Raw genomic sequence first — 27770 nt, forward strand, 5'->3', positions numbered from 1 at the left:
AAAGGCTCAGGGATAAAGGGGTATGGTCCATCTTTTGCTATGTCCTCAAATGTGATGCTCAATTTATAAAACTTGTCCACACTTCCATGTTTTGTCCCTGCTCCTTTTCCCTGCCTGGATAACTCATGTTTTGGGAACTAGCTTAAAAGTTACTTTCATCCTGAAAGACTTCCCCAGGCAGGGACTGAAGAGATAGTATAGTGGGTAGGGTTTTGCCTTGCAACGTTCCCTATCTCTGTCAACATCTGAGTTCACAAGGAGTGATTCCAGAGCACAGAGACAAAAGTAAGCCCTAAGCACTGCTGTGAGAGACCCCCCCCCAAAAAAAAAGACTCTTCCAGGCAAAATTAGTCCTTGTCTCGTCCCGGCTTCTATAGAGATGACCCTACTTTATAAGCCAAAAATCAGGACACATTGTCTGTGAATTCTTTTCTTATTAAGTAAACAAACTGCATTAAAAGTGACAAATTTGTGAATCAAATCATATTTTGTTCATATAACAAAGCTGCCTTTAATTTAAAAAATGGGAAAAGCAACCATTAAACATTATTTATGCCTTTGTAATTTATATAATATTAAACTTATAGCTATATATATTTACTAGTTCAGAGCTAAATAACTGAATTTAAATTTTCGCTACCATATGATAGGCTCTAAAAATAACCACAATTTTAAAAACCTTTTTTGGAGGATTCAGAGAGATAGAAAAACATGTAAGGCATTTGCCTTGAGTGCAGCTGACTTGGGTTTAAGCTCTGGCATTCCAGGTCCCATAACACTACCAAGAATGATTATTGAGTGAAGAGTCAGGAGCAACACCTGAATACTGCCAAGAGTGGCCCCCAAACCAGAAAAATTAAAAATAAACTTTTTTGAGGCGAGATAGTTTTTATTGAAACTTTTTTAGAAGGATGTGAGGAGGTGGAAAGAGAAAAGTGTGTGTTCAAGAGAGAACACAGGCTTCTTCAGATCAGAAATAAGCAAAGGAACATAAGAACAAATAAGATGTATGTTCAAGGGAGATGCATGTTGAAGAGCAAGCCTAAAAAAACTTTAATGTTTCTTTTCTTTTCCATCTGAAATATTGGCCAGAAGAAGATAATTAGAACAATATTCTTGGAACATTCTCTCAATGAGAATATCTTATTTTAATTAGCAAGTGCAGTTCTTATGACTCTTTGACCCTAGTACAAGCCGAGTGTTGCAGAAAGGGGTGTCTTGTTAATGCTGTCCTGAAACCCGACTTTTACCTACTGCTTACATATTTGAACCTGCTCTGATCCCTCCTCCAGATTGTTGATCCTGTGTAAGGGGACCTGATTACGAGACCGTTTTGGGGTGCAGTGATCAGGGATTACTCCTGGCTCTGCAATCAGCGATCACTTCTAATAGAGCTTGATGGTCCATGTGGGGTGATGAGAATAGAACCAAGGTCAGCGGCATGCAAGGCAAACACCCTACCTGCAGTCCTACCACTCTGGCCATAGAGGCCTGATTCTGAACTTGACTCTTATGACTATGATCCTGAGCTGGCTCTTCCTTCGTATCTTGGGTAATGTCACTCAGACTATTGGCACACTTGCACTCAAACATTTCTGTTGATGAAAATTCAGTCAAGTAGAAATTACTGTATATATGCAAACAAGCTCCCTAGACTATCTAATTCTGTGCTGGTGAAATATAGTTTCTGATTTTCTGCCACAGCTTAGTCTAGACTAATAAACTTTCTAAGGGACAATTTCCGATGAATCCTGAGAAGTCAGACAAGCAAGAGACAAGGCTGGGAGTTTAGTGTTTAACATGCTAAAAACACACCTTGTTTGGGAGGCATATCCTCACACCACATGGTCCCCCAAGCATTGTAGGTTGTAGACCTGAGCACCACTGGGATGGCCCAGATAATCCCTGGAACTGCAAGACCCCCAAAGCATAGCATTCTTGGGCTCTTTCATCCAACCACTCGTCCCACAAGGAAAGTGGGGGTTTTGGGGCCTCTCCAATATCCCACCTCCCAAAAAAAGTTAAGTTTTTTTACTTGATTGTCCTTATGAGTCATGGATATAAAATTAAATATTATAAAACTAAAATATAAGTATAAAATTACTATTTCCAAAGTCTTTTAAGTTTACCTAATGTTCCACACATTTTATTAGATATGTTTATGTATATATTTAAAATTGAATCACTGTGAGACACAGTTACAAAGTTGTTCATTATTGGGTTTCAGTCATACAATGTTTCAACACCCAGCACATCTTCCACCACCAGTGTGTCCAGTTTCCCTCCCTCTTGTTTCCCTTCCCCCAGCCTATCTCTATGGCAGGTCCTCTCTCTTTCTCTCTCTCTCTTTCTCTTTCTCTGCCACTCTCTCCTTTTGGGAATTATGGTTTGCAATACAGGCACTGTAAGATCATCATGTTTTTCCCTTTACCTATTTTCGGCACTTAGTTCTTGACCAGAGTGATCATTTCTGATGACCTTTGGCCTAGTGGTCCCTTCTCTATCCTAGACGCCCACTACCACTACCACCATCACCACAACTGTTTTTCACATTTTAATCCTAAAATGCAATTTGGGGATTTTTTTTAAATGTGTCAATAATGGCACATAAGAGCATTTTATCTCTTTCTGCAAGTCAAGAATTAAACTATGCCCAAGTAATACAACGATAAACAGGGAGTACAGACCTGGACTTGGTTACTATCTGCCTCTGAGTACTCCTTGACCAACCCTCAAACTCCACTTTTATTCGCCCCTTGCTTTTGGGTACCCACTATTTCCTCCATCTATAGCTCTTTTCCTTCCAGTTCAAGCTCTTATGGACCTTGATCTCCGATTAAAAAGCAGAGGGCTCCTAACTGGTTTAATTTAAAATTTTTTTGGTTGTATTTGAGGTGAAATGGTTACAAGAATGTAAATGTTGGTATAGTTACGGCACCTCCACCACCAAAGTGTCAAAGATAACCCCAATACCGCCCACTTCTTCACAACTTACCTACAAACCCTCTCCCGCCCACACTAACCTCAGCTCTGTAATCAAAACCCAGAGGTTTGTTATCATTTTATACTGTCCGTCCCTTGCTTTCTTTTTTGTATGTGTCAGATATTTGAGTTCTTCTGGTATTTGTCCCTCTCTCTCTTATCTCAATGCCTTTCGAACTCCATTTATGTTGTAAAAAAGGGCAAGATTTCATCTTTTCTTATAGTTGGATAGTCCACGGTGTGTATATATATTATAATTTCTTTTTCCCAATCATCTGTCATCAGACATTTGGGTTATTTCCACATCTGGGCGCTATATTAGCTGGTATTCTCTTCTTACCTATACAGTTATTCAACACACAATTTCTAAAATTCAAATCTTTGTGAGAATGACGACCTGAATCTTGGGCTTCCTTTGCGTACCTTTGGAGCCCTAGCCCTGGTGTCATTGTTGTCTTTAGCACAAGAGCTTATTGAAAGACAAAAATTCTCCCTGGTTTTCTCTACAAAACCTTGCTCTCTAGGCTGCTCTTGTCATGCCTAATCTCTGGCCATTCTTCATCTCCAAAGTCTAAGCAGTAGTTTGGTCTCCTACAGTATGTACTGGGTCTCATTCTCCTAAAGAGCCTTGACTATAATCTCAGGGCTAGGATGAAAGAGACGTTACTGGGGCCTGCTCGAGGCAATCCACGAATAACAGGATGATGAAAAAAAAAAAAAAAGAAATGAAAAACAGTATGTACTGATTCCATTTTGTGGGGGGTTAGCCATCGGGGAGGGAATTCGAAGGTAACTAGCAAAGTCATGATCAACCATCAACAGCAGGGCACCCAGCAAGGCCTAAGAGCCAACGCCTGCAGTTCACCCTAAAAAAAAACAAAAAAAAAAAAGCAAAAGCAAAAAACGCCTCCCGGGGTAGCTCCCCTTCCTGCGGCCCGGCGTTCCCTTTGCAGCGGGGCTGAGCGTCCGGCTCCCCAGAGCCTTTCCGGGCAACAGCGGCCGGGGACTGGAATCTCCCGTTCTCCAGTTCCTGGCGTTTCCTGGGCCCGGGGGTCTTCCTACCTCCCACCCGACCCCCCAACTCCTTCCACCTCCGGACTGCGCCTCGATGGCCTGGATCGAGCGACTCGGCCGCCCGCGCGTCTACACTGGCGCCCTCTGACCCGGACGGCGGGTGTGGCCGGGGGGGGGGGGGGTGCGGGTGCGTTAGTTATTGTGCCACCCACCCGGTACGCCGCCGAGCCCCGGCCCCCCGACACCACCCCGCCAGGCGCCGCGACGACCCCGGGCTGCAGACGGGGGCGGAGCGCCCCGGTCACGTGGCGCGCCGGTTATCACGTGGGGCGCCGCTCACCTGACCAGGCCGTCACGTGGGGCGGCCGGCGGGCCGAGGGGCGGACAGCGGGCCATGGCAGCCTCGGGACTCTGGTTTTCGCTGCTGCTGGCGGCAGCGATCGCCTGGCGGGTGACTGCCCTGTGGCCTTGGCCCCAGTACATCCAAACCACCGACTTCCACTACACCATTTCCCCGCACCGATTCCGGTTCAAGTACCACGTCCAGTCGGGCGCGCAGCCGGGCTGCTCGGTCCTGGACGAGGCCTTCCGGCGCTACGGCGAGCTGCTCTTCAGTTCCAGGCCGGAGCGCCAGCACCAGAGCGTCGCAGGTGAGTGGGATCCGCCCGCGTTCCTTGCGGTGGCCCCGGGGACCGGCCACCCACGCCCCCTGCGGCGCCCGTTAGAGCGTTGCCCAGCCCGCAGCGTTGCTCCACTTCCTCCTGCCCTTTTTCTCTAGCCGCTTCCTCAGCGTCTCCCCAGGCTAGATCTAACCCCGCCTCCGTCCCGGGCTCCAAACTGACGCCTGGGGCCAAAACGCATCCTGAGAGCGGGCCCGCGGCAGTCCCTCCCCACCCGCCTGTGGTTCATCGGAAATGCCAGGCACAAGCACAAGACGCTGGTTCGATCAGGACATCAGTGCCCTGAAGATATGGGACCCGTCCTCGCCTTGTGTTCAACGGCCACAGGATCTGAGAGTCGCAGTGACCCGGGCTGGAGACCTGAGCTGACACCCCACATTGCCAAAACCTAATCATGTCAGACACGCTAAGCACTACTGTGGCCCCTAATGGTACCTGAATACTACCGGGGTGAGCTGGTGGTCCCTGGTACTTCAGGGCTCATGCAGCCTCATCCTGGGGACCTGGCATTGAACCAGTCAGCCTCGTTGGCTGGGAATTGTCCGGAGAGCAGCAGAGACTCACGCTGAGCACCACTTGGGAGACCCCAAATAAACATATCAACAAATAGGGAAGTTATGTGATTGCTATGCTGTAAACTCTTTAAAGACGTTTAGTTATCTGTCTTTTAAGGTAACTAGAGAAACTACATACGGTGTTTTGTCCATTTATTGCCTTTTTTTATGAATGAATTTGCTTTATTAAAAAGTCAGGATTTTTTTTTCCCTTAAAAAAAAGAAAACTGTGGCTGGAGCAATAGCACAGCGTAGGTAGGGCGTTTGCGTTGCACGCAGCCTCCGGGTTCAATTCCCAGCATCCCGTATGGTCTCCTGAACACTTCCAGGGTTAACTCCTGAGTGCAGAGCCAGGAGTAACCCCTGTGCATCGCCGGGTGTGACCCAAAAAGCAAAAAAAAAAAGAAGATAAAAGAAGAAAAAAAAAGAAAAGAAAACTGGGCTGGAGCGATAGCACAGCGGATAGGGCATTTGCCTTGCATGCAGCTGACCCAGGTTCAATTCCCCGCATCCCATATGGTCCCTCGAACACCACCAGGAGTAATTCCTGAGTGCAGAGCCAGGAGTAACCCCTGTGCATCACCGGGTGTGACCCCAAAAAGCGAAAAAAAAAAACTGGCTGAAATGTAGTACAGTGGGTAGGGCGTTTGCATGCAGCAGATTCAGGCTCTATCCCTGGCATTCTATATGGTACCCTAAGCCCACAAGGAATGATTCCTGAGTGCAGAACTAGGAAAAATCCCTGAGCATTATCGGGTGTTGTCCCAAAATGAAAAAAGGGGAAAAAACTGGTTTGGATGAACATTACCAAAGACATAACATTCAAGTAACTACCTACCTTTTTATTCTTCCAAGTAGCCACCTCTATGGAATCTAGTTTCCTGGGAAGACCTTCAGAATCCAAATACAGACCTGCTTCTGCAAAAACAAGAGAGCACCGTGAGATGGAACCACATCATCATCATCAAGGACCAAACCAGAGTATGTTTTTCTGTGACAATGATTTTAGCAAAGAAAAGTAAAGTGCGCACCTACCTGCTGTACTATCTCTGTGGCCCTAGGTTTATTATTTTAAAAGCCAAGAGGATGCAGACAAGGCAGGAAGAGTGTCTGTGGTAGATTTCTTTTTCTTGTGCGGGGGAATGTGAAGAATGGAGGGATGCAGCAGGAGAAACTCACTGGTGTAGTTTCTGTTGTGTCTATGAGGGGCAGGATGGCTGAACTCCATTTGGTATCATGAGGGCTGGATCATTTTGGCCTGTGAACCTCAGTCAGCCGCTGTTCTCACAACCCTCATTTGTTCATTTTGAGTTACACTCTGTGGTCCTCAGGGACCCTGCAGTAGCGGATGTCTGGCCCAACTCAGGACATGCTCTAGCTGTTTGAGTCATCTCCCTGGCTAGAACCTTGACTTTATTATTTGGTGTTTTGTTTGTTATGTTTTTGAGCCACATCTAGTGATTCTCAGGGGTTACTCCTGGATTTGCACTTAGGAATCACTCCTGGCGGGGCCCAGGGGAGCATTTGGGATTCTTGGGGATTGAATCCGGGTTGGCCATGTGCAAGGCCTTAACCACTGTGCTTGTTTGCTCTGGCTCCATGGACTTTTTATTTATGTATTTATTTATTTTTCAATGCACTTTTTAAAAAAAAAAATCACAAAACTGTGTTCTTCCAGAGGCTCTTTGGAGCATAATTTTCTGGGGAGGCTTTCTAGGGGCTTGGGCTCTAAACTTGTTTCTGCAGTAGTACTAACCCCAGGAAGTCTGCTTGATTCAAAGTGGACCTAGTTCCTGACAAATTGAAGTCTCAGCTTTCTTCAGCTCTTGTTACCCCTCCTGCTATGGCTTTTGTTAGAAGATCTGTGTTGGAGAATTCAGGGTCTGGGACATGATTTTATTTTTTTCAGGAGTCAGCTAGAAAAGAGTCATAAATTGCTTGTTTAATTATGTTTCTGTAGGCACACTGCCTAGTTTTCAAGTTCCTGCTGCTGTTTCATAATTTCTCTTTGAATTAATCAATTTTATTACCAATATTTTTGGACACGTCCAGTGGCGATCAGGGACCCCAATGGTGATGAGGAAATCACGCAGTGCCCCCGCCCCTGTGAACTTGCAGCATGGAAAGCGTGCCCTCAGCCCATTCACTGATTTTTCCAGGTCCTGTCTTTTTTTTTGTTTTTCGTCTGTTTCACATTTTTCTGAAGATGACATAGTAGTGATTTATCTTTACAATCTTTGAAGGAGGTTGCCAAGAAAAGAAAGAAGGAAGAACTTGGTGATACAGTGCAACAGTGTGTGTAAAAGTCTGGGCCCTCGAGGGACCCTACTCTCCTCAGCATCCATTCTGCTTCCCTGCCTTCAAACAGGAGAGTGAAGCCGGGATTGCAGGGTTTTGGCCAGTGGTTAACTTCTTTCAAGGTGTCAGGGATCAAACTCAGGAACTCACAACATGCATGGAGACATGTTCTCTGCCACTGAGCCACGCCCCCAGTGCTTTAATATGTTTTTCCTTTTGGTTTTGGGGGCCAAACCTGGAGGTACTCAGTGTTTTCTCCTAACTCTGTGCTCATATGCAGAATTGGGGATCAAACCTGGATCAGCCTAGTTCAAGGCAAATGCCTTCCCTGTCTCTCTCCAGCCCCTTCATTTTTTAAAAAAATTTTTATCTTATTTTTGTGAAGTTGTTCACAATAGTTCATTACAGATAATATTCGAACACCAGTCCCCCCACCATGCACCTTCCCACTACCAGAAGAGTAAAGTGTGCGAAGATTTCTGTATTTCATCCTGGAGCCATTTAAGCCCTTGCAGAAGAGATTACAAGGATGTATTTTAAACCCAAATAAACGTGTGCTACTTTTGGCATATCACTGGGCTAGAGTATAAGAGGTTGCTCCAGGACAGTGTGTGTCACTCTCTTCCAGCAGCTTTTATTTCAGAGTCTCTGGATCTTGGCCATTGATGAGATTACATGGTCCTGGAGGCAGTTGGTGGGTGTGACTGCCAAGCTACTGGGAAACTGGGGAGTTGGTGGGAGGAGGCCCAGCCCCGTTCTGAGCCAGCCTGGAGATCTCAGTCACGGGTCCTGCATCCCTGGGTTTTTCTGCAGGTTCCCTCCTAGGTGAGACTCTTCCAGGTCTTTGGCGAGTGATCTTGAGCATGGCTCGTTGTTGGGTTCTGGAGGTTTTTAGCTGCCAGGGTTCTGCTGGGGCAGGGAGGGAAACTCAACCCTCCCCTCTCCAAGTTGCCTCAGTGAAGACAGCCTGGCATGGGGTCAGGACGTTCTGTGTCAGCCCCTTCCTTTTTTGGAGCCGGAGTGGCGTTCTCCCTTAATGGATTGTGTTTTGCTGAATTGTGTTGTCAGTTGTTCTAGTCTCTTAAAGGGACAGACATAAATGATTCTGTTGATTAGACAGAAGGCAAAGGGCCTTTGTTGTCCAACCCTTACTTCTTTCAGAAATGAAAGAGGGCTGCCATTACATTTCTGCATTTCCTGAATTTCCTCTGGTCACCCTAGCCTAGAGCTGGTGTGTATCATCCCGGAGCCAAATTCACTGGACTAGAAACTTTGCCTGCTCTTTCTGGGTTCTCATTCTGGGTTCTCTGACAAGAAGGTCATGGCAGGGAGGAGGTTGGATCTGGAGGACTGAGAGAGGTGATTGTGGGAAGGCTTTTCCTGCAGTGTGCCTCAAGATTTAATTCGTGTCACAGAACCATAGATTTGCTTTTCCTCCCAAGTCCTGACTCGTGAGTAAAAGCAGACATGTGTTTGATGTGTTTGAGTACTTCCATTTTTTTCTGTCTTTTGATTCTGCTTTACACAGTGGCATTGCTTAATCTTCCTGGTCCAATGCACTCAGCCCTGAACCCCTAGTCTATAGGAGGGGCTATTGTTGGATCCGTAACCTGAGTTTTTTGGGGCGTGGGTGCAAGGGGTCAGGTGTGGTGTTGAGTCTTTCCTCTTAGTATAAATAGCAAGGATGGAGGAAGAAGGAACACCTTCATCTTTGGTAAAGCAGCCAATAAGCAGCGCCCCCCCTTTTACTCCCCACCACATCGTTGTGATGCTCTGAGATGATGGGAGAAAGAAAATGGAGTCCCCAATGCACTGTGTCCCAGATGCAAAGGAGAAGGTGACTCCCGACTCCCTTAACCTAGTAGCCACAAGCATCAGAATTATTTGACTGACAATGATCTTTCGCCTAGGGCCATTCCCTAGTTTCAATGGAGCTCGAGTGCTTACAGCTATGTCCTGTTATCTGTTATAGGGGACAGTGGCTTGTCTTAGGGACTGGCATCACCCTCAAGGCTCCTGTCCAGGTCTTCTGGAACCTCGGGAGGTGATGGGGCTCTCCCACAATGTCCCCTGACCCAGAGCTCAGCCAAGTGGCAGAACTGACTTATGAGGCAGGAGAACTGGGAGAACCGGGAGAACTCAGGCATTCACATAGCGCCTGACACATTCTGTTTCCGGTCCCTTACTCATCATGGTAGCTACTGGTGTCTGGTTTCTTCCCATCTTCAGAATCAGCCAGGACTCACTGACACTCAGTAACGTACGTGTGTGTGCGTGCGTGCGTGCGTGCGTGCGTGCGTGTGTGTGTGTGTATGTGTGTGTGATGTATGGAAGGTCCAGTCAGACCTGTTTGTCTACAGAGATTTTGCACTTTTTCCCATACAGTCATGAGTCAGTCTGCCCAGAAGAACTTCAAACGTTATACCAGTGAGTGATTTGGAAAACTACTGACCTCTGGTAGGATTTAAGCCCTGATCATGTCTCAGTAATTAATCACTTCAATTAGTAACTTCTGCCATCTAATTGCTTGTTCATTAGCACTCAGATTAGAAATGTTTTGATCCCACCCCATTGTTTTCAGATTGCAGCTCTAGTTTTGGCTTCCTTCAGTCCTTCATTATCTATTGAACAACAATAATTTTTCAGTAGCACTCGTCCAGATGTTTTTTTCTTTAATTTTTTTTTATTGAATCACTGTGAGATAGTTAAAAAGCTTTCATGTTTGAGTTTCATTCAGACAATGATCTAACACCCATCCCTCCACCAGTGCACTTTTTCTACCACCAGTGTCTCTAGTATCCTCCCCCCCAATCCCAGCCCTCCCCCTGCCTCTATGGCAGACAATTTCCCCCATACCTTCTCTCTACTTTCGGGCATTATGGTTTGCAATACAGATACTGAGAGGCTATCACGTTTGGTCCTTTATCTGCTTTCAGCACACATCTTCCCATACTGACTAACGATCCCTCCAACCATCATTGACTTAGTGATCCCTTCTCTATTCCGTCTCCCTCAGCTCATGAGGCAGGCTTCCGACCATGGAGCGATATTTCTGGCCCTTGTCTCTACTGTCCTTGGGTGTCAGTCTCATGTTATTTTATGTTCCACAAAGGAGTGCAGTCATTCTATATCTGTCCTTCTCTTTCTGGCTCATTTCACTTAGCATGATACTCTCCATGACCATCCACTTATAAGCAAATTTCATGACTTCATCTTTCCTAACAGCTGCATGGTACTCCATTGTGTAGATGTACCAAAGTTTCTTTTTTTTTGAATCACCATGAGCTACAATTACAAAACTTACATGTTTGAGTTTCAGTCATATAATCATTGAACACCCATTCCTACACCAGTGTACATTTTCCGCCACCAGTGTCCCCAGTATCCCTTCCCCTCCCCGCTCCACCCCTCCTCCTGCATCTATGGCAATTTCCCTCTTACTCTCTCTCTACTTATGGGCATTATAGTTTGCAATACAGATAATGAGAAGCCATCATGTTGTACCAAAGTTTCTTTAGCCAGTCGTCTGTTCTTGTTTCTGGTTATTGTAAACAGTGCTGCAATGACCATACAAGTTCAGATGTCCTTTCTACTGAATTTTTTTGCACCCTCGGGATATAATCCCAGAAGTGTTATTGCTGGGTCATAGAAGCTTAATTTTTAGTTTTTTAAGAAATACCCATATTGTTTTCCAAAAAGGCTGGACTAGTCGGTATTCCCACCAACAATGAAAGAGAGTCCCTTTTCCACACATCTTTGCCAGCACTAGTTGTTCTTTTTGATATATGCCAGTCTCTGTGGTGTGAGATAATATCTCATAGTTGTTTCGATTTGCGTTTCCCTGATGATTGGCAATGTAGAGCATTTTTTCATGTGCCTTTTGGCCATTTGTATTTCTTTTTTGAGGAAGCTTCTGTTCATTTCTTCTCCCCCATTTTTTGATGGGGTTGGAGGGTTTTTTTTTCTTGTCAAAATTCTACTAGTGTCGGGCTGGAGCAATAGCACAGCAGATAGGGTGTTTGCCTTGCACGCGACTGACCTGGGTTCGATTTCCAGCATCCCATATGGTCCCCCGAGCACTGCCAGGAGTAATTCCTGAGTGGAGAGCCAGGAGCAACCCCTGTGCATGGCCAGGTGTGACCCAAAAAGGAAAAGAAAATCTACTAGTGTCTTGTATATCCTGTATACTAATGCCTTATCAGATGGGTCATGGTCACGGTCCTCCTGTTGTTCATCGATTTGCTCAAGCGGGCCCAGTAATGTCTCCATCGTGAGACTTGTTGTTACTGTGTTTGGCATATTGAATACGTCACGGGTAGTTTGCCAGGCTTTGCTGTGCGGGCGAGATACTCTCGGTAGCTTGCCGGGCTCTCTGAGAGGGACGGAGGAATTGAACCCAGCTCAGCCAGGCCGGCTGCGCGCAAGGCAAATGCCCTACCACTGTGCTATCACTCCAGCCCATCAGATGCATATTTGGTAAATATTCTTTCCTATTCCATGGGCTCTCTCTGTATTTGGGTCCCTGTTTCTTTTGAGGTGCAGAAGCTTCTTGGTTTAATATTGGTCCAGAAATGTTAAGTGACTTTTTTTCCGTCCTTAAAGAAATGATTGTCTCTGAAATGAGGACACAGAAAATAAAGCCCAGGTTTTGCTGCCAGTAGAATCCAAGGTGCTTCAAGGGTATAGAGAAGGATCCCTTGGCCAAGTGTGTGTGGCTCAGACCTCTTGGGACTGGGAGTTTTGGGGACATAGGACTCCTGTGTCCTGTGTTGAACACATACTCCTTTCTGAAGTACAAGTCAGAAAGGCTGTCGGGAAGAAACTTCATGTGGTGTGCAAGTAACTCCAGGTCAGTATGATGGAGGCACACAGCCCTGAGGTTCTGGTGCCATAGAGAGGAGACGCGAAGTCTTGAGAGACTGGTGAGGAGCCTGAATTTTATCCTGACATCAAGGGAGGCCAGGAAGGCCATTAAACAGAAAAGGTGTACCAATCTCTGGATGCATTGGAGATTGGTGGGAAGCAGGACTAGAAGCTGGACATTCAGGTGAAAGACAGGGACCAGGGAGGTCGCTCAAGTCGCGAATTCTATCCCTGACACCTCATACCTACCCCCCTGCGCCTGTGGCACCATCTTTATGTATAGATAAACATTTTACTGTGATCTAGGTTGGAGATGTTATGGCTAATGATGGTAAATTAGAAAGAGTCAAGGAAAACTTAGGAGGTGACAGGTTAAAAAATGGGGGCATTTGATGGAGGCGGGGTGCTAACGATGAATCCAAATTTATGAGTTTGCAATTTGAATATTCTACTGCCATTCACACAGATCGGGAAGATTGTGAGGGAGGAGGAGCTGGAAAGGCAATAGAGTTCAAGGGAAATCAAAGGCAACATGGCAATCGAGAGAAACCAAGTCCACTGTGGGGACAGTTGAGTGTCTTGCAAACTCTTGGATGTGTTTGCTAGAACCTAGGCACTAGACACCAGACTAAAGTGGAGGGTATGGGGTCTCAAGAGAACAAGTCACTTGAACACTAAAGAAACTCAAAGTCTCCCTTGAACACTTCCACCAGGGAAGCACCTTGAGGAAAGGGCAGATGTAAAAGACTGCTCAGCCAGGGATGGGCTGGTTCTTTCCTAGGACTCATCTAGGATGAAAAGATGACAACCATCTTCAGGGTGAAGAGGGAGATGAGGCAGGATCCAAAGTCTTGGGTAGATGGAGAAGTGGCCAGGAAATCGCAGGGTGTTTTGACAAGGAGAGGCTGGGGACCTTCCAGGTGGATGGTGCGAGGACTAGGAGAGAGAGAGGTGGGTTTTCTCTCGGGATGGTGGAGGATAGGCGTGTGTCCCACCTAGGAGGGGAGAACGCACTGCCTCTCAGCAAGCCGAGTTGAGGGAATAGGATTCCAGGGGAGTCAGACTTTAGTGAGGAAGCTGAAAGGACTCAGGATGTGGGTTGTTAAGTAACCACAGAACAGGATTCCTGAGTGTTTGTGGGGGTGGGTGATGTGTCATACAGGTGGGTAGTGGTAGAGAGAAAAAAACACTTAGAGGAACAGGAATGTGGGCCAGAGATGGTCAGAGCGGCCAGAGAGACAGCTCTCAAGGGCTTAACCACTTGACTCAAGTGCAGCCAACTCTGTTTCACTCTGTTTCGTTCTTCGGGAGTAGCCCCTCGGTGCAGAGCCAGAAGTAAATTCAGAGCCCACTGGGTGTGGCCCAAAACAGCTAACCAACAAAAAAGAAACAAAATCCAGAAATGGGGAAAGTGACAAAAAATGATAGAAATATGATAGATTTCCCTGAAGCTAGGATGGCAAGAAAACAAATTCCAGAGAAAACCACGAGTTCACATGTAGGCAGGAGTTTAACATTCCAGTCAAAAGTGTCAGTAATTATGTAGGGAAGACTGATTAGCCATTTGAAAAACATTTGTCTTTACCTCATGGTAAGCACAAGAATGTATTCCTGGTAGATGTAAGATGAAACACAGGTCATCGGGGGCTGGAGTGATAGCACAGCAGGTAGGGCGTTTGCCTTACACGAGGCTGACCTGGGTTCAATGCCCAGCATCCCATATTGTCTACTGAGCACCACCAGCATTTCTGAGTGCATAATCCAGGAGTAACCCCTGAGCATTGCTGGGTGTGACCCCCCAAAAAAAATCACATCACAAATCATAAAAACCTTAGAAATAAATAAGAAAAATATGTAAAAAAAAATTTGCTCTCTAAAACAAGCAAACAAAGGGGCTGGAGAGATAGCACAGCGGGTAGGGCGTTTGCCTTGCACGCGGCCGACCCGGGTTCGATTCCCAGCATCCCATATGGTCCCCTGAGCACCACCAGGAGTAACTTCTGAGTGCAGAGCCAGGAGGAACCCCTGTGCATCAACAGGTGTGACCCAAAAAGACAAAAAAAAAAAAGCAAACAAAGGGAGCCATAAAGGAAAATGCAAACAGATTTGATTACAGAAAGAGTAAAGCCGAAGAATTGATAAGGTTGAAAAATAAAGGAAAAAGAGGAGGAAATATTTAAACTGTAAGTGACATGGGACCAGGAGATAGTGCAGGGATTAACGTGCAGCCAACCAGGGTTCAATCCCTGGCGTCACATGGTTCCCTGAACACTGCCTGGTGTGGCCCGGGTAATCCTTAGCACCACAAGGGCCAAGCTGTATCACGGCCTTATATCCTTGCATTGATCCTTGCATGGTCGACTGAGAATCACTGGTGGGGCCCGCGAGCCTCCCAAGCACCACTTGGGAGCCCCACCATAAATAAAACAAGGTCAAAAATTGAGAAAGAGCTCTATTAATAAAAGAAAAGTACAAATAATGTAGTCAGAAAGTGCAATGCTATGTACAAATGCTATGGTCATTTTTTAAAAAGAAATACAAATTAGAACTGAAATATAAGGTAATGCAAAAATGGTTTGAACTGAAGAAGGCAGTGTGTGAAATCCCACATCCAGGCCTGATCTATCAGTGATGACCCAGGCCAGTGCAGGCTAGGGGACACCAGGTGGAGGGGTTGGGGTTGGAACATTATAAGTACGAGCATTGTCAGTCATGGGCCCTTGAATGAAAGCAAAAGCCCCAAATACCCCGCCTCAGGGTGTTCGGCTGAAATAGCGACTGTGTCTCTTCGGGGAGAGAGGAGAGAGAGCGTGCCGAAGCTGCTTCAGTGTTCAGTGTATAAACACTTTTTCTCATGAGGGTTTTCAGCCGTTTAAGTGGGGAGACAAAACCACCCCACTTTTTCTCTCAGAGTGGCGGCCGGGGGTGGCCCCACAGGCTGGGCTGGCACTGAACTGTCTGGGAAGAGCAGTAAGGAACCAGAATGTATGCCACCTGCCATTGTTTAGCAGGGAGCAAATGGGAGCACCCAAACCCGAACCAGCCTTTCCTGATTGCCAGCACAGTGCCTTTCTGAGCGTGCCTTGTCACCTGGACTCTCCGTACCACCCAGAGCCTCTTGCGCAGCTCAAGGAGGCAGAATCACCACGTAGATCCCATTGGCTTATGTTTTTTGTTTTTTGTTTTTTTTTTTCCTTTTTGGGTCACACCTGGCGATGCACAGGGGTTCCTCCTGGCTCTGCACTCAGGAGTTACTCCTGGCAGTGCTCAGGGGACCATATGGGATGCTGGGAATTGAACCTGGGTCGGCCGTATGCAAGGCAAACGCCCTACCCGCTGTGCTGTCTCTCCAGCCCCCCATTGTCTTGTTTTAAAATGACCCTGCACCCCTCCTGCTATGCCGTCCTCACCCCTTTCCATCCTGCTCACTGGCCCCAGAACTTTTTTTTTTTTTGCTTTTGGGGTCATGCCCGTCAATGTACAGGGGTTACTCCTGGCTCATGCACTCAGGAATTACTCCTGGCGGTGCTCGGGGACCATATGGGATGCTGGGAATCGAACCGGGTCAGCCGTGTGCAAATGCCCTGCCCGCTGTGCTATCACTCCAGCCCCGTGCCCAGAGCTTTGTCTGAGCAGCAGCCCTGATTCTGTCCGGGCTTTGTGGTCAGCCCAAAGCCCGGTAACAGAGAGCACTGAGAACAGGGATTCTCCGGGCTCCCGGTTAGCTTGGCAGCAGGGGGTGGAGAAAGGAACTGTTAGATTAGTGACATTGTTTTAGAGGGGGGAAAAAATCTTGATTTTTATCAGCTCTTCAAAGGAGCTCGAGCAGGCCCAGTAATGTCTCCATTGGAGACTTTGTTGTTACTGTGTCTGGCATATCGAATACTCTCGGTAGCTTGCCGGGCTCTCCGAGAGGGGCGGAGGAATCAAACTCGGGTCGGCCATGTTGGCCGCTTGTAAGGCGAGCGCCCTACCCGCTGTGCTATCGCTCCAGCCCGAGCAGTAGAAAGCGCTGCATCCCGTGGATTCCAGGGGGAGGCTCCAGGGTTGATGCCGGATGAGGTGCTCAACAATCCCCAGCACTGACCAGAAGGAGTCCCTGAGCATCAGTGGGGGTGGCCACAGACAAAGCCAAAGGAATCTCCAAAACCCGTGTTTTGGGTTCTAACTTACAGAATGGAGTCATTATATTTTAGAACAGTAAAAAGATAACAGCAACCTCAATAACAGTGCACTCCCCTCCATGGAGCAGTTCCCACCAGCCTGGTGTCTGCGCCCCCTCGCCCCGACTGTGGCGGCTCCTGTGGATGAACTGTGGTTTGTCCTCAGCGGGGTGACCGGAGCAGCCTGTCCGGCTCCCTGGGAGAGGTGCAGAAAAGCGTCTCACTCCACAGTAGCAGGGCTGTCCGGGCTTTGCAGAGTGTGAGCCTGATGAGCCATCTACCCTGCCGACCCTGGCTTCAGCATGATCTCTGCCCCCCAAAACTTAGCTGCCTACGCGCATTGTAGAGCTCCTTTTCTAGGGTTTAGTATGGAGTTTCTCGAGCCGGACTGGCCTGGGCTTGCATCTGTTCCTGTTCCTCGGCAGGCCTTGGGCAGGGATCAGTTGGTGTGGGTGTAGGACGCGAGGAGAGGAAAGAAGATGCTTATTTGTGATGGCAGATTCCTCGCGAGACTGGTGCAGGCCTCGGAGTGCTTCAGGGCTCTTGGGGACCCTCTGCCTTGAGATCAGTCGCCTCCGGGAATCCAGTTCAACTCTGAGCTCTCCCCACGCTCCCTACCAGCCACATCTCAGCCCTGTGGCCGGCTCCCAGGAAGCCCTGGATGTTTCCTGCCAGTGGGACTGCACGAGGCTTCACGACAGAGAAGCCAGAGGAAGGTCCCCAGAGGCAGACCCTGAGGGTCGCAGAATGGAGAGCAGCTGGGAAGGACAGTGTTTTCTTGAATCTTAGGCTTTCCCTCTGGATGGTCTGGGGTCTGTAGACTATCCTAGAGGGTATGAGTTGGCTTGTTCTTGAATGACTGCCCTGTGCTCGGGCAGAAGGAAGCTGGAGGGGACGCGTGACCCCGTGTCTTCCTCAGGGCCACCACTGGGCCATCTCAGGCATCGTCTATGAAGACATCCTCCCGTCATCTGCTTTATTGCTCACAGGAGCTCCTGGGCTGTTACCAAACTGCAGACCCTTCATGGAAGGCCTGGGGGTGGGGGTGGGGTTGCTGGGGACGCCAGTCGAAGCTGTGACAGTGCTGACAGTGGCGGCGTGGTGAGAAGCCTGAGAACTTCTGGAAAACCTCCTTCTATAGCAAACAGTGTTTCCTGGGCTGTTACTGGTGTACAGCCAAGGGCACAGATACTTCCTCTCTGGGCCTATAAGCTGTGCGACCACACTTCTGAGGAGCAGCTCAGGGGCCGCCTCTGGACTCATGAGTAACGGTTGCGGTCTGAGAATGCACACTGACACTCGTGCTCACGGGGGACAGGAGGCACAGACAGTGCGTGTGCCAGGAGAGATGCCGCAGTCTCCCTGCCATCTTAGCCTGTGGTGGGCTGAGGTTGCCTCCCGTGGAGCTCGTGACAGCAGCTTGCCCCCACTGAGCCTCTCTCTCCTTTCAGGAAAAAGCAAATCCACGGAGAAGAATTCTTTGACTCTCTTTGTGGTCTCGCGTTCCTGTGAGAGACTTCCAACTCTGAAGTCCCTGGAGAATTGTAAGTACCCCTCTGTCCCCCTGGGCAGGGCCTATCACCCTGGAAGGCCGGGCCTCAGTGTGGACCCCGGCAGGGAGCCATTCAGGAGCGTGTATGTCTGAAGGAGCATATGCAGAGCGTCCCATGGTCCTACAGGACAGGACTTGGCTCCTGGACTGAGTGTGAGTCCCGCCCAACACTGGGCAGGGGGCCTGAGTCCTGGCGATGAGTCCCATGTCTGCTCCCCTCCTCCCCCAGATCATCAGCCTTCGGGGCTGATTCGGCTCCAGTGTGAGCCTTGACTTGAACCCCAGCTCCTTTTTTCTGTTCAAGAGCAAATAGCCAAGGCCTGGAGGTGGAACAGAGCCAGACGCACCCCTCCAGGCCTCCCAGAGGAGACTGACAGCGGAAGTGCCCCCTTAGTGAGAGGGCTCTGCTCCCCCCTGAGCGTGTCCCTTGTCATGCCCAGGGTGACCACCCTCCCGCCAGCCCTAGGTCTTGGCATCCTGCTCTGCCCCCCAGGGATGCTGCCTCTCCGGGGAGCTTGAGTTTCCAAGGGCTTTCGCAGCCTCTGGTCTCATCTGTGAGCAGGCGGCCCTGACCGGGGGGTTGGGGGGGTGGTTTCTGTCGTTCCAGACACGCTGACCATAAACGATGAGCAGTCTTTCCTCCTAGCCGATACAGTCTGGGGAGCCCTCCGAGGTAAGGAGGGGGCAGTGCTGCCGGGAGGGTAAAGACAAGGTTCAACAGGGCCCCCCATGAGATGTTCTCTGTGGAGATCAGCGGTGTATAGCCCCATCTCGGGCGGACGGGTTCCTCCCGCTGCCACCCTGGCAGCTGGTAGTTTCCATCTGTGGCCGTGGGGGCCCAGCAGCTCCTGCAGGCAGAGGGCATGCAGCCAGAGATGTGGCCACAGGATGCTGCGGCCGCCATGAGGTGCACTTTATTGGGAAAGTTCTTTTTGGGGAATTTGGGGTCACATCTGGCAGTGCTCAGGAACCATGTGGGGCCTTCAGCATGCCAAGCTTGTGCTCAGCCCATTGAGCTGTCACTCTGCCCCAGGTTTTTGTTTTCATTTTTTATTTACACATTTAGTTAATTTTTTCCCTTTTTGTTTTGCTATTTATACATTTATTTTTGCATTCTGGGCCACACGCAGCAGTGCTCAGGGATAGTCCTGGCTCTGCTCAGGGGATCATATGGGGTGCCGGGGATCAAACCCAGGTCAGCCACGTGCTGGACAAGTGCCCTCCCCACTGGACTCTGGCTCCAGCCCCTCCCCTCCCCTGTTTCTTGGAGAAACTGCAGACCAGCTCCTCCCAAGTGCACTGTGTGCAGGTGCTAGTGCTTGGTCAGATTGTAGTAGGGATACCTGAGTTCCTGGGCCCCCCCCCAGAATGCACGGTGTCCTCTAAAGCTTTAGAGTGGAGAGAAACCAAACCCCTTTCCAGGCTGTGTGCTTGCCTGAGCCTGACCAGCTGCTGGGCAGGTGCCAGGTCTGGACTGGGCCCTCGGGCCTGGCTGACATCCAGGACAATGGTTCTAGGGGCCTGGGGCTTTGTTTAAGCCGAAGAGAAATGGATGGTGGTTTTCTAGACCAGCTGAGGACCCGCATGCCCTAGAGTCAAGCTTGTGAGCACTTTCCCACTGTGTGCTCTAGGAGCACAAAGGGGCACCCTTTTCTCGGCTCCTCCAGCCCCCGTGGGTGTCTCTTGTAGAAAGCTGCTCTCCCGTCCCCAACCCCAGCACACGGCTTCCTGCAAGTGGACGTGGCCTCTACTGTCCTCACAGTGCTCTCTGGGCCTCAGTGTTCTCTGTGCGTGCAGGGATGGGGGCTCAGGCAAGGCGCTGGTGGCCGACATGTGGCCAGGAGAGGGCCCCCAGGAGTCAGTACAGTCTCTCTAGTGACCCCATCTCCTAAGTGTCAAGAGGCACCAGGCCCACTCTCCACCTACTCTTCAGAGGCTCCTCTGCCCTGCACCTCCCAGCAGACTCCTCTTTCTCCCTAGACCCTAAGCCTTCTCTCTGCGTCTCCTGTTTCCCCCAGGCCTGGAGACTTTTAGCCAGCTCGTTTGGAGAGGTTCTGAGGGCACGGTGAGTGACGTCCCACACAAAGGGTCCCTTTCTCGTCCTGGTGGCTGGGGCTGGCCCCCCCAACGGGTACAAAGAGACGGGTGGGCACTGGGGCAGCACCTCCTTGGCCTTTCCCGGAATTGCTGTGACTCAGTCCCCCTGAGCAGAGCTTGAGGACCACAGCTGCAGTGTGGAGAGTGGCCGTGCAGCCTTGGCTGGACAAGCAGTGGCGGGCAGCTGTTAGGCCACCTGGGACTCTGGCTCGAGGTCACATGGGAGGTGTGGGCACCAGGGACCAGTCCTGAATGGGCTCTTCACCTTGGGATGCTTTTTCTTGTCCCCTGTCTCTCCGGTGACTTGCCTTGGCCCCCACACATGGTCCACATGTTGCCCCCCACAGTACTTCATCAACAAGACGGAGATCGAGGACTATCCACGCTTCCCGCACCGGGGCCTCCTGCTAGATACCTCTCGCCATTACCTGCCACTGCCCACCATCCTGGACACGCTGGTACCTGAGGCTTAAAGCCACCTTAGCGTTTTAGGGCCTGGGGTGTCGGGGCAAGGTAGGCCAGGTGCCATTTTCCTGTCAGAACCAGGAAACACCCGTTCCCTTCTGAGCTCGTAGGGAACGTGTAGATCATTTGCTCTAAGACAGGTCAGTGCCGAGTGTATTTAAAATGAGTCTCCCTGGGACTAGAACAATAGCGCAGCAGGTAGAGTGTTTGCCTAACATGCAGCCGGCCTGTGTTGGATCCCTGGCACTCCAGATGGTCCTCTGAGCCCCTCCAAGAGTTGAACTCCTCCAAAAGTGACCCCTGAGCATTGAGCCAGGAGTAAGCCCTAAGCACAACCAGGTGTGGCCTCCAAACCAAAAATAAAATGGGTCCTCCTTGCTGCCGTGGAGTGGCCACATCTGTCGGCTTGGACCTCAGATCAGTGGCTTCTGGGGCCCGCACACCTCATCAATTGGATCTGTGCGAGTTGGACAGCTCCGGGGGCAGGAGGAAGCCTTAGTGTGCAGGGGTGAGGTCAGATCATGACAGTGCGGTGGTCCCTGGGTAGTGGCTAGAGGCAGCGCTGCAGAGGTGCAGTGCTGTGCGGGCGGGGCCCTGGGAAGAGGCACGCTGTCTCCTCTGCAGGTCGGGCTCTCCTGCAGGGAGGCTGGGGAGAGACGCTGGTGTGCGGGGAGAAGGCTGCAGGCTCTCACCGTGCGCTTCCCCACAGGACGTCATGGCGTTCAACAAGCTCAACGTGTTCCACTGGCACCTGGTGGATGACCCTTCCTTCCCGTATGAGAGCTTCACGTTCCCAGAGCTCACCAGGAAGGTCGGTCCTGGTCTCGCCCAGAATGGACATTCGAGGGCCCTGTCTGAGCAGCCCATCTTCAAACCCTCTGTGGGGGCCGCAAAGCGGGGGAATGAGCCCTGGACCTGGAATGTGTACACCTAAGTTGTAGTTCGGTCTTTGCCGTTGGGTTTCTCTGAGCTCCTCAAGAGATTCTCCCTCACTCAGGTGTTTCCTTTTGATCAGCTAGGCATGGTCCCTGCCCTGGTTGGTCTCTGGCATTTTGCTGTCCAGCCAGCAGTCGGTGCAGTTGGTGCGACTGCATTCCGGGAACGGCATCCTGAGAGTGTCTTGTGCCTTCCAGGGCTCCTTCAACCCTGTCACCCACATCTACACTGCGCAGGACATCAAGGAAGTGATCGAGTACGCACGACTGCGGGGCATCCGCGTCCTGGCCGAGTTTGACACTCCGGGCCACACCCTGTCCTGGGGCCCAGGTAAGGATGATACTCGGGGATCAGGGGACATGGGCACGCCCCCTCGGGGGCGTTTAGGGCCTCAACTCTGTGTTCTCGGATGTGAGGAGATGCCCTCTTTGCTCCCTGTGTTCCATCAGCTTCTTTGATTGGGAAGTCCAGATTGGCAGAACTCAGTGTGAGCAAAGGTGGCCACAACTTGCTCTCAAAGTACAGCCGATTTTTCCCCCAGATACCCTTAGTTTATTTTGGGGTTTAGGCCACAACCAGCAACGTTCAGGGTTCGCACTGGGTTCTGGGCAGGGTTTGGGGTGGAACCCAGGGCCCCTGTACACAAAACTCATGCTCCAGCACACAGAACTCATGCTCCTGCCCCTAAGGTAACTCGTCTGATTGGTGCCTTTGAACAAAAGAAGGCCTGTGCCAGTCTGGCTAGGCCACACCGTCTCTGTCCTTCTGCTGGGAGGCAGTGGCCAGGAGCCCCGGTCACTCCTGGAAGCAGATGTCCCTCTGACTGTGTTTCCCTGGGACTCAGTGCTCCCCACAGCCCTTGTCTGGGATTGTGTGTGTTGATGCTGGGGCTGAACACGCTGCTTCTCTCTGCGTCGTCTGTGCCCAGGTCCCAGTGACACCCGTGTGGGCTCTCTCTCGGCTCAGGTGCGCCTGGACTGTTGACCCCGTGCTACTCTGGGTCCCACCCCTCCGGGAATTATGGCCCAGTGAATCCCATCCTCAACAGTACCTATGAGTTCATGAACACCTTCTTCCTGGAGATCAGCTCTGTCTTCCCAGACTTCTATATCCACCTCGGAGGAGACGAGGTGGATTTCACCTGCTGGTATGTGCCCTTTGAACCTCCCCACCTGCTTTGAAACGTTGACCCTGAAGAGAGCCCAGCCTCCCAGAAGCTGCCTTTGGGCTCTGCCCCCCTCTGCTCAGTGGGTACCTTTCCTTTTCTACCTGCACAGAGGCCCTGGTAGACTTTTTTTTCTTTTGAGGGAGGCCCACACCTGGCAGGCTTGGGGATTACTCCTTGCTCTGTGCTCAGGGATCACTCCTGGCAGTGCTCGGGGGACCATATGGCAAGCACCCTGCCACTGCATTGTCGCTCCAGCCCTCCTGTTGGACTTTGGCTCCTCTTCCTCCCTCCTCTCTAATTCTCAGTCGACTTTCAGAAAACCCTGCAGGGGGTGGGGGCAGGGGTGGGACCAGAGAGATAATTCAGGAGAAATGTACTTGCCTTGCATGTCACTGGTCATGGTTCATTCCCTGACACTGCAGGATGGTTCCTTGAGCCCCTCCAGGAGTGATCCCTGGGCACCACCAGGTGTGGCCTAAAACAGAAAGAAAGAAAGCTAGCCCCAAGGTTAGAATTTTCTTGGAAAATATCAGGACATGGGAAAATTTTACCTGCTTTTGAAGAACTTAACATCGCCTCTTTGTGCCCCGGCCCCAAGAGGTTGGAGACTTGCCTATGCACGTACCTGGTGAGCAGGCAGTTGTAAGGTCTGAGCCCACATACTCAGTCACCGCGGAGGTTGTGGCACTTCTCTGAGAGGTGAGCCCTAGACTAACTGCACTGGGGAAGTAGTAGGCTCTTCGGAGATATGGCAGGGCCGGGAAGAAAAGCCAGGAAGAAACGGCAGCAAAACGTTGATATGGTCAGGTCGGGGGTGAGGGGGTTTCCTATAGACAGGCTTAGTTAGATCCAGCTGGAATAAGGCTCAGTAGCAAAGGAGAAGCAGAGCGTGCTGTGAGCTGAGCAGGAAACTGTAACCCAGTGAGCTAGAGTACCAGGCACAGCCCAGAGCAGCCTGTGGGGCCTAAGACCATTGGGTGTCCCTGACCTTCAGCCTCCCCAGGCCCACACTCCTGTCCCCAGCCTCTGCTCCCATATTTGGGGCTTCTGAGTTCCTCCGTCAATGGCTTTGTAGGTGAAATGGAAGTTAAGGGACCAGAGAGACACTCAGGGCTAAGGCACTTGCCTTGCACGTGGCTGGCCTGCTCTGATCCCCTGAGCCCTTCCAGCAGTGATCCCTGAGCACAGAGCCAGGAGTGAGCCCTGAGCCCTGCCAGGTGTGACCCAAACTCCTCCACACCAAAAACAAAAAAAGAAGGAAGTTGAGGGGATCTGGGTGACTGTCCCTAGGCTTCGGGCTTGAGGACCTTGACGAGCTCTTCTCACTTTCTCCTGGATTACAGGAAATCCAACCCCGGTATCCAGGCCTTTATGAAGAAGAAAGGCTTTGGCACCGACTACAAGCAGCTGGAATCCTTCTACATCCAGATGTGAGAAAGGAAATTGGAGGTCCCCATCTTTGGAGCCCTTTGTGGACCCCTGGAAGAGGGGGATTGGGGGGAGCCCTCTGTTCTTTGCTTTCTGGTCTGGAGCAATCTATGCCCACCTGGAAGCCTCGGTGAGGACAGGGGCCAGCAGCTGCGAGCCTGAGGCCCTGAGCAGATGCCCTTCACTCTCCAGACTGCTGGATATCGTGGCCGCCTACGGCAAGGGCTATGTGGTGTGGCAGGAGGTGTTTGACAACAAAGTCAAGGTGAGCCGGTAGCTACCTATTCTTGTCTCTCTCTGCACCTGCCCTTCTCCACCCCTGTGCAACAGATCTCCTGGGCTTGGACCCTGCATAGCCTTTAGCCAGCTCGGGGCCTCTCGTCCCCGTCCCCCAGGGAGCTACAGAGAGCAGAGCCCTCGGCAGTGTCAGGGCCTTTGTCTCTCAGCCCATGGCAGGCCCCTGGGTGCTCAGTGCAGCGGGGCACCAGGGAGGCCATGGTGCTGTGCGTTGTCCTTCCAGAGCCCTAGACTCGGACCTTCCAGATCTGCAGAAGCTGTTGGAAGCTCTGTAGAGAGAAGGAGAAAGGGCCCACCTCCCACCACACACACGAGGCTTCTGCAGGTTTTGTCTCGTGCTCAGAAGCCTCTGGAGGCTCTTGGCCATGGCAGCCTCTGAGGAATGTTTGGTTCCCACTGCTTGACTCCCTGAAGCTCTCAGGGAGTTTCCTTGAGCAAGCAAAGCTAGGGCAAGGGGCAGGCAGCGGGGAGCACTCCTGGGCCCTGGAGTGGGCAGGCGGCGGGCAGCTCTCCTCGCCCTGTTGGCTTCTTGGCCTGCGTCCCAGGGTAGGAGCTCCATGTTAGGTTTTGAATCTTTGGGGAGATGCTCTGCTTCTCAGAGTGGGCCACACCCATAAGAACAGGATGCTGACATCTCCGCCGTGCTGACTACTGCCCTTGGGCCTTTCGCCCCAGATCCGGCCAAACACCATCGTCCAGGTGTGGCGAGAAGAGTCCCCAGTGCCATACCTCAAGGAGCTGAAGCTCATCACCAAGGCCGGCTTCCGGGCCCTGTTGTCGGCCCCCTGGTACCTGAACCGCATCACCTATGGGCCCGACTGGCAGGACGCCTACCTGGTGGAGCCCCTGGAGTTTGAAGGTGAGAGCAGGATGGGTGGCGGTTCCCGGGGCAGCCCGGCAGCCTTCCTGAGGGGACAGTTGCGAGGGCACCTGGAGGCTCCCTGCCACCCACTCTCCTGGTCATTTCGCAGGAACCCAGGAACAGAAGGCCCTGGTGATCGGCGGAGAGGCCTGTATGTGGGGGGAGTATGTGGACAGCACAAACCTGGAGCCCAGACTCTGGTGAGGACATGGAGGGGGTGCTGGGGGGCTCCCCTGACAGACTAACCCGGCCCCCCCCCCCCCCCCGTTCACTTGCAGATGAGTGAGAGGAGGGCCTGGTGGTGTGTAGGCAGTGTGGTCCCCGCCCCCCACTCATCTCTGGCGGGATCTCAGGGAGCTGTTGGGGCGGTCAGTTATGCCCATTTCACAGAGACACAGTGTAGCCTGCAGGCGATGCTCCCTCTCTGAAGTGCCCTGTCCCCTGGGCCTCTCCTCGCTGTGCTGGCGCACTGGTGTCGCCACTGCTGTTCGAAGCTGCTCGGGGTCGCCTCAGCTCCCGTGTGCGTCCTCCCTTGTGGGGAGAGGAGGGTGGAGTCACAGCCCTCATCACGATGGGTGCTGGGGCCCTTCAGGGCTGCTCATGCCCTCGGGGCCACACCCTCGGGGAACCCCTGTCCCATCTCTGCTCCTCACTCCACACCGTTGGACGAAGGAGGAGGAGTTCCAGGCTCTTGCTCTGAAGAAGGACTTGCCCCTCTCCCTGCCCCCCACCCCAGTCTTCTCTGAGTAAACTCCACGTGCCTAAAGGCAGTCCCCCTGGGTGTGAGGCCTCTCTGGGGGCAGCTCATGGCCTGACCTGGTGTACCCCCCTTTTCCTCTAGGCCGAGAGCAGGGGCTATTGCTGAGCGGCTGTGGAGCAGCCAGACCGTGACTGACCTGGACTTTGCTTTTTCCCGCCTGTCAGATTTCCGCTGTGAGCTGCTAAGGTACGAGATCAGCCAGGGGCCTGAGGGGGTTGCGGGGAGGGCTTCCTGCGGGGATGGGGCGGCTGGTGACAGCTGGCACTGTGGGCACCTCCCAGCGACCCTCCAAGGTGACGTGCTCCCGCCTGAGAGAAGACTCCTGCCCAGAGTCACAGAGGGCAGTTTGTGCTCTCATCCATGGCCTGCTCCAGGGGCTCTGCGGCGCTATGGCCCTGGTTGGCTGGGCAGAAGCTCACAGGGTATCTGGGTGATTAATGTGTCTCCTCAGGAGAGGGGTCGAGTGGGAGGCCTTGAGAGGAACGTTTCCTCCTGCCCCAGGGCACGCTGGCTTCCCTCAGATGGCACTGAGGGGGCCGGGGAGCAGAGAGGCTGGCGAGAAACAGGGAGAAGTGGCCTCAGTCCCTGGGTCAGAATTGCCCAAGCATCTGCGCAGAAGGCAGGAAGGCCCCACGCCAAGCAAGAATCGCTGCAGAAACTGAAATAACTCACTCTGTGATAAACTTTTAGTCTTCCGTAGTTATTTGTTTTGTTTTGTTTGTGTCATACCTGGCTGAGCTCAGGGCTTACTCCTGGCTCTGTGCTCAAGGATCACTCCTGGCAGGGTTCAGGGGACCATATGGGGTGCCAGGGATGAAACCAGGGCCAGCCATGTGCAGGACAAGCACCATGCCCACTGCACTGTATCTTCAGCCCCCATAGTGGAATTTCGGTTTTGGATTTGTTGTTTTGGGTCACACCCTGCCACGATGCTCAGGGCTTACTTCCTGTCTCTGCACTCGGGAATCACTCCTGGCAGTGCTTGGGGGACCGTATGGGATGCCAGGGTTTGAACCTAGGTCGACTGCGTGGAAGCCCAGCTATATCATCGCTCCAGCCCCCATAATGAAGTTTTTAAATTTGCTTTTATAGAAGCTCTGCAAGGGCGGATCTGCATTGTGTTGGTGCGTGGGAGCAGTTGAGTCTTTAATGGGGCCGGGCAGAGTGGGGAGAAGATGGCACCAGGGCCTTGCCCCACACCGAATGGCTCCCCTCACTGGATTCTTGTTCTCTCACAGGCGAGGCGTCCAGGCACAGCCCCTCGGCATTGGCTTCTGTGAACAGGAGTTTGAACAGAGCTGAGCAGGCATCCAGGCACCGAGGAGGGTGTTGGGCCTCAGGGCATGAGCGAGGCTTCTCCAGGGGGTAGGGCGCCTGGTGCCCACGTACCCCTGTGTCCCAGAGAGGAGGCTGGTGCTGGTGCTGGCGTCCAATAAAGAGTGATATGGCTGTTTTCTATGATCAGTGTGGGTCACTGTTTCTAAAGGACATCAGGTAGGGACCAGAGTGCCAACCGGCATGATTCTCCCACCCAGCCCCCAAGCACAGCCGTGTTTGGCACTGGTGGCCCCAAGCACCACGAGGGTGCGCCCAGGGGTCCTCCACTCTGGCTCAGTTGGCTGAAAACTGACAAGAGTGCCCCCAAGGTCCT

At 51.5% G+C, this 27770-nt stretch overlaps 1 protein-coding gene across 1 annotated transcript; it reads left to right on the plus strand.

Annotated features, from left to right (window-relative positions):
* The first annotated feature begins 4359 nt into the window (after nucleotides 1–4359).
* On the plus strand, nucleotides 4360–27577 carry HEXA (hexosaminidase subunit alpha). The gene is made up of 15 exons (XM_056128823.1): nucleotides 4360–4646; nucleotides 6089–6211; nucleotides 18006–18098; nucleotides 18714–18779; nucleotides 20125–20171; nucleotides 20551–20661; nucleotides 21378–21479; nucleotides 21802–21934; nucleotides 22571–22751; nucleotides 24116–24202; nucleotides 24393–24465; nucleotides 25173–25356; nucleotides 25469–25559; nucleotides 26201–26305; nucleotides 27358–27577. The coding sequence occupies exons 1-15, from the start codon at nucleotides 4391–4393 to the stop codon at nucleotides 27419–27421; spliced, it is 1716 nt and encodes a 571-aa protein (XP_055984798.1). The 5' UTR covers nucleotides 4360–4390; the 3' UTR covers nucleotides 27422–27577.
* The last annotated feature ends 193 nt before the right edge of the window (nucleotides 27578–27770 follow it).

The sequence above is a fragment of the Sorex fumeus genome, unplaced genomic scaffold (genome assembly GCF_029834395.1).
Source record: "Sorex fumeus unplaced genomic scaffold, SorFum_2.1 ptg000067l, whole genome shotgun sequence".
NCBI classification, from domain to species: domain Eukaryota; kingdom Metazoa; phylum Chordata; class Mammalia; order Eulipotyphla; family Soricidae; genus Sorex; species Sorex fumeus.

Coding starts and splice junctions, on each gene's coding strand:
- HEXA (XM_056128823.1), top strand. CDS start 4,391: ATGGCAGCCTCGGGACTCTGGTTTTCGCTGCTGCTGGCGGCAGCGATC. Junction 24,466..25,172: donor TGTTTGACAACAAAGTCAAG/GTGAGCCGGTAG, acceptor CTTTCGCCCCAG/ATCCGGCCAAACACCATCGT. Junction 25,560..26,200: donor AACCTGGAGCCCAGACTCTG/GTGAGGACATGG, acceptor CTTTTCCTCTAG/GCCGAGAGCAGGGGCTATTG.